General features: G+C 42.6%; 1 protein-coding gene across 44 annotated transcripts in view; it reads left to right on the forward strand.

Moving 5' to 3' along the window:
• The window catches only part of celf4 (CUGBP, Elav-like family member 4), a 74,839-nt gene that overhangs the window by 21,027 nt on the left and 40,924 nt on the right, over positions 1 to 12,888 (forward strand). For all 44 annotated transcript variants that reach the window (XM_054617085.1, XM_054617092.1, XM_054617113.1 and 41 more), the window contains one exon: positions 894 to 976. In XM_054617085.1, the coding sequence (XP_054473060.1) occupies positions 894 to 976 (83 nt within the window). Of the gene's footprint in view, positions 1 to 893; positions 977 to 12,888 lie in introns of those variants that run through there.

Raw genomic sequence — 12,888 nt, forward strand, 5'->3', positions numbered from 1 at the left:
GTGTTTTATTAAACTGTCAAACACATGAATCATTAGCCTTGATCTGCAGATTGACAGTTTGTCAGCTCTCTGACAGTGGCGTGCGCCTCGCTGTCAACAGGGGGTGGCGAGGGAACGGCTTACGCGTTCCCCACGGCTTCTTCTTCTTCCTTGCCTCGTGCATCTCCATCTTCCTTCCACCCCCACATGTCAGCCCAGGTGCTAACAAAACCGAGGATTGTGGGTAGTCCCGGAACATATGGAGCAGAGAGACGAAGAAATGAAGGGTGGCGGGAGGAGAGGGGAAGGGGGGGGGGGGGAGAAGCTGTCAGGGAAATGTCTATCCCTGTCACAGGAGCCAGAAGAGTGCGATGGACGAATGGATAACTGCTATTTCAGACTGCCAGGGAGAAAAGCTCAGTCAGATTTGATAAGTTTTGCAGAATGGCTCTCACGCAACAGAATGCACAAAATCTTCGCATCTTCTAAGCCGCAATTTTTTGGTCTCACTTTCATGTCTTTTTTTGCATGCGTATACGGATTGCGCTTGTGTACAGAGGAATGTTCCATTTGTTCAGTCGCTGAAATGCTGTTCACAGTGCACAAACACGCAGGCACACACACAAACACGAGCAAATTCCCAGAGCGGCCATGTAGACAGAGTTTCAGAGCTATGGCTGCAGGCTTACTCTGTGTGTGTGTGTGTGTGTGTGTGTGTGTGTGTGTGTGTGTGTGTGTGTGTGTGTGTGTGTGTGTGTGTGTGTGTGTGTGTCTGTTGTTTTTGGCTATTCGCTGGTGATTGGTGCAGTGTGTGTGTGTGTCTGTTGTTTTTGGCTATTCCTCTCTCTCCTCCCTTTCCCCAGCACACAAAACATAACCATGTCTCTCTTTCTCTCTTTCTTGCTTTATTTCAGGCTGTGCCTTCCTCACCTACTGTGCCAGAGAGTCGGCCCTGAAAGCCCAGAATGCATTGCACGAGCAGAAGACCCTGCCAGGGGTAAGTCATACACGAAGAACGGCAATGTCGACCCAGAAGCAGAATCTTACACAAACACCTATTGGATTCACTCTGGCGCGCACACATAAACCCAGATGCTTATCTTTCACTTACAGTGCCTTATATTCATTTCAAATCAAAGGGGACTGACTGTCTTTGCCATGCTTGTCATATTCTGTTCATCACTGGCTGTACACCAGACATGAGCACAGCCCTTCTTTCTCTTAAATATCCTGCCAGCCCCCCGCAGCCCCCCTTTCACTGCCTCGCTCCCTCTTCACTTTGACAGTCACACACACACAAACCCATAGGGAGAAACCACACACAGCATCGCATCATAGGCATACTATTTATAGTCCTTCCTCCTGTTTGTGTAAACGAGCGTGTGCCTGTGTGTGTGTGCGTGAATGTGACTGAATCAACGTGTGTGGGCAAGTGTGTGAGAGAAAGACAGAGAGGGATGAAAAGCGGGTGAGCGGGTGGATGTAGGCTATTTTGTACATTTATGTGCACGCTCTGCAACACGACTGTGCATCATGAATGTACATCACGACGGCGTATCTTCACAACAGATGCTCACATCCTGTGGATGTTGCCACTCACATGTACCATGCAGCTGGAAGCAGCGCATGACTCGTTTGAATGCTTGGCTCCTAGTCACACATGAATTTTTGACATTGTCGTAAAGAAGAAGTATATATCCAATTGTTAGCATGTGTGTGTGTCTTGATGTGGGTCTCTGTATGTGTGTATGACGGATTGTATGCATTTTGAGCATTTCTTTTGTGGATACATGATATGATGATTACTTATTTTTGTGTGATTGTGTGCATGTGTGTCTGTAATACATTTCAGTTTGCTTGAGTGTGCACGCACCTGAATGCACATGCATCCGTGCTGACGTGTGTGCGTGCACGCGCCCGCCTGCGCATGTGTGCGCCTGTGCGTGTTAGGAAGTTTTGATGCGTCTCTGTCAGGCCTGGCTCGGTTTGCTCTGTTCGTTTTTAATGACGCCTCCAGGGAAGCTGACAGTCGCCGTGTTGAGCGCACAGCCTTTGATGTGAGTGATTATGACATCACAGACGTGCAGCCGAGAAGAGCGGAGGAGTGGGGATCGGTGCTCTCGTTTTTTTTTCACTTCCCAGTGGCATATTATTCAGAAAGAAAAGAGGGAGGGAGAGACAGAGACACAGTGAGAGAGAGGAGGAGAGATTAAATATTTGGCCATAACCAGAATGCAATTTTGTGTTCACACAAAATGTGCTGCCGATAGATGTTTTTGCCTTTGTTGCTATTGTTTGACACGGACCAGAAGATATGGGCACAAAAACAACCCTTTTTAAGGATTCTGTAGTGATTTATAGTGACGCATCAACAACATTTAGTCAGTCAGTTGCAATCAACATTGCTTAAGAAGGAAATGCTAATTGGCAATGTCTTGCCAGTGGAGGACAGTCTCAGGTTTGCATTTGATCGATGGTGAGCGTTAAGTAAACAAAGGTAATGCCATAGGACAGACCTAGATGCTCAACAAACCCTGAAGCAGAGCATTCAGAGAGGCAGAGACTGTCTTTTGTTACTGGTGGAGGTAAAGCCAGCAAAACAGAATAAATGAGTTCATTAGAAACAGGGCGAGGAGTTGGCCCTGGGAAAACAGTGGGACGTTTTATGGCACACGACTACACCCTCTTTCTTCCATTTTTTTTTTTTTTTTTTAGCTACCACCTTTTCTCCCTCTTTCCATCCTCAATCGCCAGCTCACAGACCAACACAACCAAAATCCTGCAAATGAAATCCCTTTTTTTCCCCTTAAAACCTCTTTCCCCTCCACTTCGCATCCTGATGCCCTTTTTTATCATCAAAGTTGCTCCCTAACCCTTACATTTAAAAAGTTTTCTGCCATCTTGTTTCTTTTGCTGCCAGGTGAGCTGAGAGAAGAGGGGATTTGGCTTCCTAGAGGAAATGCCCTGTAAGCATGGCTGTAGGCTGTTGGTGAAGCTCAGACAAAGTACTAAGGGCTGCCTTGTGTGTGTGTGTGTGTGTGTGTGTGTGTGTGTGTGTGTGTGTGTGTGTGTGTGTGTGTGTGTGTGTGTGTGTGTGTGTGTGTGTGTGTGTGTGTGTGTGTGTGTGTGTGTGTTAGTCTGTGTGTGCGTGCGTGCGACTGAGCAGGTGCAGTGACAGAATAGACTTTGGGTAAACAAGCAAAAACCCAAATACTGATGTTAAACTGACACTGACATTGAACTAAACATGATAGATGACAAATTGTTTTCACATCCCTCATTCCATTATAGTACTCCAAACTACAGGCACACAGATTTATGCTGATGGAGAGAAACTCCGACACAGAAACCACTGCATTGTTTGAGGACATTCAAAACATTTAAGGAATACATTTTAATCGGCCCAAGTTGGGCAAAATGCCAGTGCCTCTATTTGGAGTGAAAAATCACTATAGTAATTTCTGAACTCTGACAGTAAGAGAGAGGGGGCTAGGCTGCCATTGCAAATAAGAATGTGTTCCCTATGCCCTGCCTGGTTAAATAAAGGTTAATTTAAAAAGTATTTAGTATACCTTTAATAATGAGTATCAGTCAATCAGATCTGATATTTATTTGTGTTATATTAGTTTTTTTTCTCTAACATAAAACAGTGTAGTGCGTATTTTAGGTACAATGAGTCTACATTGAAAAAAACAGACTATGACCTGGTCCAAGGGCCTTACTCACGTTCAGATGCAGTTTTCAACCAACCGCAGCTCTTAAGTTTTAAGTCACCAAAAAGACAAAAGATTATCATAACTGCTGTGATTTCTGCCTGTTTTTTAAATACAGGCAGAAATACAGTCATAGTAAATATAATGAAATAAATCACCAGTGACATTTCTTTTTGTTTCTTAAGTTGAAGTGCACAGCTATTGGGTAGATAAATGGAGGAGCGTTCTTTTTGGAGATAGTGACGTAAGACAGGCCTAAAATGAGCCTCGTCCCAAACGCCGTGCCCCGGCTGCCATATATTTGTGATCCTGCGCTCCAGTTTCAGACTCGTACTACAGCAAGAGGCATTAAAAAGCCTCTATTGATTCTGGCAAAAGTCCTCACTAGTGGGAGGATGTGCGCACGTGTGTGTGGTTGTGTGCGTATGTGTGGGTCGCAGGGTGGAGTTGCAGAGCTCGAGTTAGTGCAGTGTGAGTGTGTGTGTGTACAAACCACAGGGCACAGATACCCAGCAGCAAATCCTCCCTCACACATATAAACACACAATCACACATACACGTACACAGATTTACAGTATGTTTGCCTCAGCTACACCATGTGCCCCCACACAGTGCATTAAACGAGCATGCACTCCTGAATACTTGGCACCGTCTTCCAAGTTAAATGAATGCATAGAAATAGACACAAGCATGCACTGGTACCAAAAACACCTCTGATACTCACAAGGCATGCACTCACACAACAAACCTGTTTCTGCAATACAACACTCCTCGTAAATACGTCCAGTCAAAAACATGACACTCTGATACTCACAGAAAGACAGACAGGGGAGAGAAACAGGGAGAAAGTGAAAGAGGGAGTGAAAAGAGAGAGAGAGAGAAATATGGCGTCGATTGACTCGCAGTGTAATAGTGAGCCAGATGAGAAAATATAGAACACTGTGAATCAATGCGTCATTTCAGAGGGCTTTCACACACACAAACACACACAAACACACGCACACACGCACACACACACACACACACACACACACACACACACACACACACACACACACACACACACACACACACACACACACACATACATAATGGAGCACATATACACAGAGGTTTCAGCCCAGGGGCAAACAAACAACAGAAAAGATGGAAAGGCAAATGAATAGCAGGAGAGAGGAAAGAAAAAGGGGTTGATGAAGGAACGTTGGAGAGATTGTTTGAAGGGAAGGAGGTATAGTCGAGGTGCCTCCATACAGACTGATTTGTGTCTGTTTCTTTTTCACCCCCCCTCAGTTGAGATAATGCCAGGGCAAGAAATCTATGGCATTGATTGGCTACTGCGGCCCAGTTTCATGGCAGCTTTTTCTCAATAAGTCGCCCTCATTGGTCAATAACTGCCAGGCTCCACAGGTGAAGTGGGTGAAGGGGTGTTGGAGGGAGGGGTCGGTGGTGCTCCGTTATGATTTGTTACCCTTAAGCATGCAAAAGTACGGTAGTTCACTCCCTGTAGATTTAGATTAGTGGTGCAGTGTGCAGGAGGAATAGCTGCACGTCCACATGAATAATGCCGCAGGCCCTGGAGCTAACCCCCCCCCTCCTTCTGCCCAAGCCATCACCTCATCAACTATCCTAATCACCCTTATCCAAAAGAAAACCGCTTGCCACATAACACACTCCAATTAATGGATCCACAGTCACTGACAGAATGCTGGAGCGATGCACAAACAAGTGTTGGCCCAAAACACGTCGCATCAATAGGGAGGGATATGGACTTCACAAATAAAACTGATTTTTGTAAACTCATAAACTTAATGAGCAACTTATTTCAGTCTGCCAACAATGCAAAGAAAGAGCCTCAAGCACTGCCAGAAGTCAGTGTAACAAAAGAATAAACAGTATCCAGTGTCCAAACCGCAGCAAAGATTTAAAGTGAGGCAGTGTGCAGCCTGAATCTGGCAGGTCATAAGCCTGCAATAAAAATTCAAATGAGTCTCTCCAACAGACAGTACAAAAGTAAAAAGACTTCCTGAAAATAGTGTTTGTAATAAATTCAGCATTAACCACAGATCCCTCTGTTTGTTGATAAACTCATCAAACTCATCATTAATCCCCTTTACAGATGGTCTACATTTTATTGGATCACATACACTACGTTTTTTTTTGTGCTTTTGGTTTGGGCTGTATTTTGTTGTTTGGGCTATGTCCCTTAGTTTACTCTAATGTCACAGTATACAAAGATATTTGAGACAATAATGTGATTCTAACAACGTAAAAATTTAATTTTCCTCTTTCAAAATGACAAAGTCGAAGAATTAACTGCCAACAGAGCCCTGACCTCAACATTTTGGGATGAACCAAATTTGAGCCCAATGTTATCGCCCAACATTAGTGGCCAAATCCCCTAATGCTGTTGCTGAATGGGAGCCAGTTTCTAAAATATTTTGTAAAGTCTTCCTAGAAGAATGGAGGCTGTAATAGAAGCAGATTAAAGCCCATGGCCATTTGGTTTGATTGAATAATGGATTGATTTTCACCCAGCATGGTGCCTAGCACATTCTGGTTTAAGCAGTCAGTTTAATCCAACCAAAGTGTATAGTGGAACAGCATCTTAAAACCCATCAGTACAGATCCCCAAATTCAAGCAGGTCCACTTTATATAGCAGAAATGATCAAATGAGATGTTGAATCGTAAAATATGGGTGAAGACTTGGGTGTCCATATACTTTTGGTCATATAGTGTCGTTTTGGTTAAAGCCCTTAAAGGGTTGAAGCATGAATGGTGCCATAATTGTAACAAAGATCATTACAAGCCTACACACCATCTTTTGTCATATAAAGTCTGAATGCTCCCATTATCATTGGGCTCCAGGCCTGATGTTACAACCTCCCATTGCCAAGTGGGAGGTTGAGCAGATTGTACAAATGAGAAAAAATCATCTGTCTGCAGGCAGCACTTCACTTTAGTCCAATAATCCAACTAATTTCAGAAGTGGTGCATGCGTCCCGTTGGGCCAATGGAACGATGATCCATATGTGAAATGACGCACCTTTATACAGTCAAGCCATAGTGAAGTGCATGCAATGTCATAGCAGTTACCCAGTTTTTGATCTTACTTTTATCTCATTTCAAATAGACAGTTTTGTGTTTTGGCCAGGACTCCCCTGTGTAACTGAACAAAAATGAGAATGCAGCAAAATGCCCCATTTCTACTCATGTAGAGAGACATGTTTCTTGTCTTGATGTATTAAAGATTATTATAATTTAAAATCCCCTTTTAAGTAAATATACCACAAATGTCTGCTGAAAGGAAAGATGTAGTCCTCAGCCATCAGTTCTAAAAAAGTGTGATATGCTCTCTGAAGGAATGGATTGAGCTGTCTGAACAATTCAAAACACCTCTAGCAGGTGCCATTATTGGGTGATCCAAATGTTTTTGTATTCGCTCTAAAAGCATGTCCCCATTTCAGAGGTGCCATAGCTCTTTTCAGCATCTCAATCTATTGCTGGCTCAAGCTATTGTCACAGTCTGAAATCAACTTGTCCTTTCCTTGAGTTTATATTGATCCCAAAAAAAGCATAGCCTTACAGCGCACCAGTGAGTCTTCATCCTCAGCAGCCTGCTCCACTGAGCATTTACAAGTGTTAATGTCACTACTGGCACTTTAGGACTACTCCATGTACTCACAAGAACTAAAAGTGACAAAAAAAAGTCATTTCAAGGCACAGATGATTCACTTTTAGGTTAAAAAAAAAAATTCACATATAATAAGAAAAAGAAAGTTTGACACAAACTGTTCAAGTGCAGAAAAATCATCCATCCAATTTTGCATGATTGGCATTATTTGAAAAAGCTCTACACCTCCTTTTTGATATAAATTTGGCAGTGGTTATGGCTGTCACTGGGGAGAGGACAAAGGCATGAGCTGCTGCAGCTGGAGTTATTCCTCCAGCTTTAATAGCATCTTAACCAGTGTGCGCCATGCTTCAGCCCTGGCCGTGCGTATATTACATAGGTTTAAGTATCTCCATAAGCTGGTTGTGATAGTCATTCTGCCATTGTCATAGTTTTAGCTCCTGCTGCTCCTCCTGTATTGAGTCCCCTTGACTTCAGCTGCTTTGAAATGTCCTGCCAGTTCAGGGATTTCTCTGAATAGTTGTACTGTATGCCACACTGCTGTATCTCCTTGTCTTTTTAATGCTTCTGAGCCCTCACATACATTATATACTATGGTATGTCTTTCCACAACTGTAAGTGCAGTGGTGTCTGATATATTTACTGTAGCCTCTTCAGTTAATTTACCGTGCACATTAAATGTTGAGGAACAGGAAACAGATAACTGTAAACAACAAAATGCAACAAATCACTCACACTTATATTATAATGTATCTATTAGAGTGGTGTTTTATTGATCATTGGGGAATTTTATGGTCCATATTGTATACCTTTTTCTTTGTCATGCATTAGTGTAGCTTGCTTTACTCCCATTTCAGTGCGGGAAAGGGCAGAAACACCAGAGAACATTTCTCATTCAGTGGATTCATTTTTTCCTCAGGCTTCACAGCTTTTATGGTACAGCATTACCAACCATACTCTACATTTTGTACTCTCATCTCTCTATATTAGTCTTATGTTCTTTCTGTAAGTCTCACTCGGGCCAATTGAAATTAAAGTTCACTTAGAATAGTGGATAGTATAAGCCCTTTGGTTTAATTAGAAGTCTCTTTAAGGTACTTTATTGAATCAATGAACATTAGGTTTACCTTGTTTTCTGAAATGGCTTTAAAGAATTTCAGGATTTCAAAATTGGCGTTAAATTTGCTTTCTAGATTGCAATGCTGCTCCGTTGATGGCAGTATTTTTAAGTGCCCCTTCGGTGTAAAGCTAGACAACAAATAAATGATTTCACCATGAGTGCAGGGAGGGAAAAATCACAAGCCCAGTTTGAACAAGGGCTTTTATAATGAGAACAACTAAAAGAAAAATGATTGTGTCAATTCAAAGCTAAGGGCAATTATCATGCAATGCTTGCATTGCGGTTTTCTCTGTCTTCTTTCATCATAACCCTGATGGCAGAAACTATTCAAGGAAGGTATAAGTGATTACAGAAGAGCTAACAGCGTAGCAAGGTGGAAATATAAAGGGAATTACTAGAAGACATTGAGACATAGCTGATTAAAAACAGTGGCCATTTATTTGTCACTGGTATTGACAATGGTACTCAAACTAGGAACCAGTGGCCACGCCGCAATATTAACGTTGTTTTTCTTCTTACAAAAGTTTTTATAAAGCGCCACAGTTTTCACAAAGAGATTTTACTCTTCGACTCTTCTCATGCTCAATGGTAATGTTCCAAGAAAAACCAAAACCCATTTTAGTCAGTGACCTTCTACACCTCACCTTCACTGCAGCCATTAAAATGTATAATACTGCAATTTCAATTTCTTCGTGTGGCCATATCATCTGATATGTTCGACAGAGTGGGAAGTCGCACTCGGAAATCTTGTTCCATACCCCGCTATAGCAGCTGGCGAGCTGGTGGCCGGCAGATGTGATAATGACACAACGCACCAGCTGAGGCCGGATAGCGGGCCACGAGTCAGGCGGCTTTTAATAATTGATGGCAGCCAAGGCCCCGGATTGGCCAGTAATTGCATTACAGGTCACTTCTCAATAGCAATTTGAGAAAGTTGTGGTGATGTGTGCCGGGTGAAGATCAATAGGCACTGTCCAGAGAGGCAGTCTTTCCCTCCCTCCCTCATTCTCTCTCTTTTCTCTCAAGGAAAGAAATCCAGTGGAAACATTTTCTTTAAATGTTGTTTGCAGCAACAACACTGTGGAGATTCTCTAACTCTGCAGATCAAAATACCAGCTTCAAAAGAAGTCACTGTGAGCATCTGCACAAAACCGTCCAACAGGAAGGATTTTTTATTGAAAGTATCCTAGATTCTATCCTAGCAGTCGTAGGAGTAAGTTAACTTAAAGGAGTACCTACAGCCAATTTATCGTTACACCCCCTTTAATATTGACGGAATTTTTTTTATAGAAAACACAGATATGGTAATTTTTTATTCCATCCATTCTTCTTCATGAAAACCTAGTGCCAACATTACCCCCAATGCAAATCTGTGCATCTGCTCGGGAAACATGAACGCCCTCAGCAAGCTAATGTTTGCATGGAAAGTCTCTAAGCTTCACAGGCATCTGCAGAGGACCTACATCAATTAAAACAGCGCTGATAAGTGAAGAGAAACAGCATATAAAGTAACCATCTTTAACAACTAGAGAATGCCGTTGGGAAATATTGCTGAAAATCGAAAATTCAAGACATTTGAAGGATCTTCTGTAACCTTCATAAAAGAGAGAGAATGCTAGTACTGAATGCTTGCAATGCATTCAGAAACAGCAGTCATTGAACAAAACATCAGACCTACAGTATAGGAATCCTTAGAAAAAAAAAAATTGTGAATAGCTCTGGAGAAGCTTTGTCAACTCTGAGAAAATAACCCCATGTGATGTCATCAGAGTTACCTTAGCTTTAGCATGGACATTACACATTTAGAACAGAAAGACTGTGTTACAATCAGTGGTTGTGTAGTTTGAAAGCTGTATGAGTTCACCACATATGTAGGGCATAACAAAAACACTTAAATTGCATGATGGGAAATGTAGGATCCAGACAGTGGAATAAAAATATAAGTATATTTCGGCCCCTTACTCTTTGGAAGTGCATTTATAAGCCCATTTAAAATAACAACATCTCTATACACATCACATATGGCTGCGACATAAGTGAGTGAAAGACAGCATCAGGTTGAAGAAGATAAAATTGCACAATTGTACTTTACTTTCCAGTGTAGTACAGGCCTGTGCCCCCTCTGGCTCCACGTCTGCACTCTTTCTCATGGAAGTTATTTACTGTTCCAGCCACAAACTCCCTTCCCCTGACACACACACACACACACACATATATATATACAAGCACAGACACTCTATGTTCCTTCTCTTTCTCTTTTCTTTGCTCCCATTGTTAATACCTCACCCGCTTTGACATGTAAACTATCACTGTGTCATCGCGCTACGTCTGGTGTTCATTCTTTTTCCCTCTCCGTCTCTCTTTTTCCGTCTCCCTCTCTCTTCCCCTCCTACTGTCGTCGTCGTCGTCCCCCCCACTCCCCCTGCTGTGGCATGGAGAGCAGGAGAGAGAAGAGTGGAGGAGACAGTAAATTTTGCATGCTCTAAATACAGCCTCTACGTGTGTGGGGTGCTGTCATCAAAGGAGAGAAAGGGACAGGGGATGGTTCAGCTCTTTTGTGGTAGTGTGTGTATGTGTGTGTGCAACTGTTTGCGTATGTGACCGAGTGAATTACGTCTAGCTAACATCAAAGATGCTCCCTCATTCATCTTTGTGTCTTTCCCTCTCGTTCTCATCCTCTCTCTCTCCCTCCCTCTGTCACTCTCTAATCCTCCTTTTAGCATCATTTTGTCCGCATTGCCTTTTTCTTTTTTCTTTTTGGTCGTTCTGCTTTGCCTTTAGCTTACCTGTCTGTTTTGGTGTGTCTCACCTCTCTTGCATGTGCTTGGCGGGGTGTGACAGCATTGAGAAGTCACCAAAGAGGTAAATGATGATAGGCCATCCATCATGCTTTATGGACTCTGTATGGTGCTGCCGTGGAGAGTGGCTGCACTGTGCAGTAACTCAGAACACTCTGTCCCTCCATATAACCTGGCAGGGGCTCTGCCGCTTGCCTTTGCCTCTGCTGGGTGAGTGTTTATGTGTGTGAGACGCAGGAAGACCGTCGGCCTGACTCACCCACTTAAGTGTCTCTCTGCGTGAGTTTGCGATTCAGTGTGTGTGTGTGTGTGTGTGTGTGTGTGTGTGTGTGTGTGTGTGTGTGTGTGTGTGTGTGTGTGTGTGTGTGTGTGTGTGTGTGTGTGTGTGTGTGTGTGTGTGTGTGTGTGTGTGTGTGTGTGTGTGTGAGTGAGTGAGGGGGAAGCAGAGAGAGAGTGTTTGTCCACACTGCCAGACTGTGCAGCTAGCCTTCATTATGGCCTGATATGCCACTGCTGTGAGCATCAACTGACCAGCAGATGTAACATGTTGTGTGTGTGTGTGTGTGTGTGTGTGTGTGTGTGTGTGTGTGTGTGTGTGTGTGTGTGTGTGTGTGTGTGTGTGTGTGTGTGTGTGTGTGTGTGTGTGTGTGTGTGTGTGTGTAAGACAGAGAGAGACAGCGAGAGAGAGTAATAATGAGAGAAAAAGAAAGCGTTTGTGTGCATGTGTGATGAATTTGAGAGAAATAATCCTGGAAAATAATTTGTCTTAACTGTATGTGTTTCATTTTTTTTATGATAGAGAGCAGTGTTATGTCTTTCTTAAAGAATAGGTTCAGATCGCCAAAGAATAGTTACATGACATTTGGTATAAAGTTGAAAGATTTGATCAATGTAATCATTGCTCATCTCCATACTGACCATCCATCTATGATACCTTCCAAAGATTGCACTATATAGATATATTGCTGAATGTTAGGCAATCGTTCAGAAGCAGTGCAAATGCATATGAAGTTAATGCAATGACAAAAGTAGAGGGAAAATCAACTGGACAGGCGCAAATTGAAAAGTGTTCACTTTAGTGACAAATTGGTCTTTATCCCATGAATTATAGCTTAATGACTATAATTCATGAGCATACAGAGATGAGAGGGTAAATAAGTGTGATTGGAATGAAAGAAAACAGAAATAACTTTTGAGTTTTGAGATGAGCTGGAGGTAAAGCTGTTATAGAGACACACACACACAAGGCCATGGACACAGTCAGTGTGTACAATAGTCAGTACATAGACTGTTTGGGGTAAGTAAACACAAACTCACTAGTGGTAACATTTTCGCCAGTAACGCAAGGTGAAAACTTGTTTTACATCATTTTTTTGTTTTCTGAAGCTACTATTAGCCAAATCAATTCCTCCTCCACAATTACAGTCCTTAAATAAATCCACCTTTTGTTTCTCCAGACTGTATTTCCTCACTAAGTCGTCGTGAAGAAGGCCCTTTCTGGTTGCATGTATGTTTGTTGCCAGTACATAACACTGGCAACAAACTCACACACAACTACCAGAAGGAGAGGTTTATTTTTCACTGCTGAAACTCCCATTAGCTTCAGAGGAACAAAGACCTTTTCTAATGGTGCTGTTGTGTTA

This window comes from Anoplopoma fimbria, chromosome 17, assembly GCF_027596085.1.
Source record: "Anoplopoma fimbria isolate UVic2021 breed Golden Eagle Sablefish chromosome 17, Afim_UVic_2022, whole genome shotgun sequence".
NCBI classification, from domain to species: Eukaryota; Metazoa; Chordata; class Actinopteri; order Perciformes; family Anoplopomatidae; genus Anoplopoma; species Anoplopoma fimbria.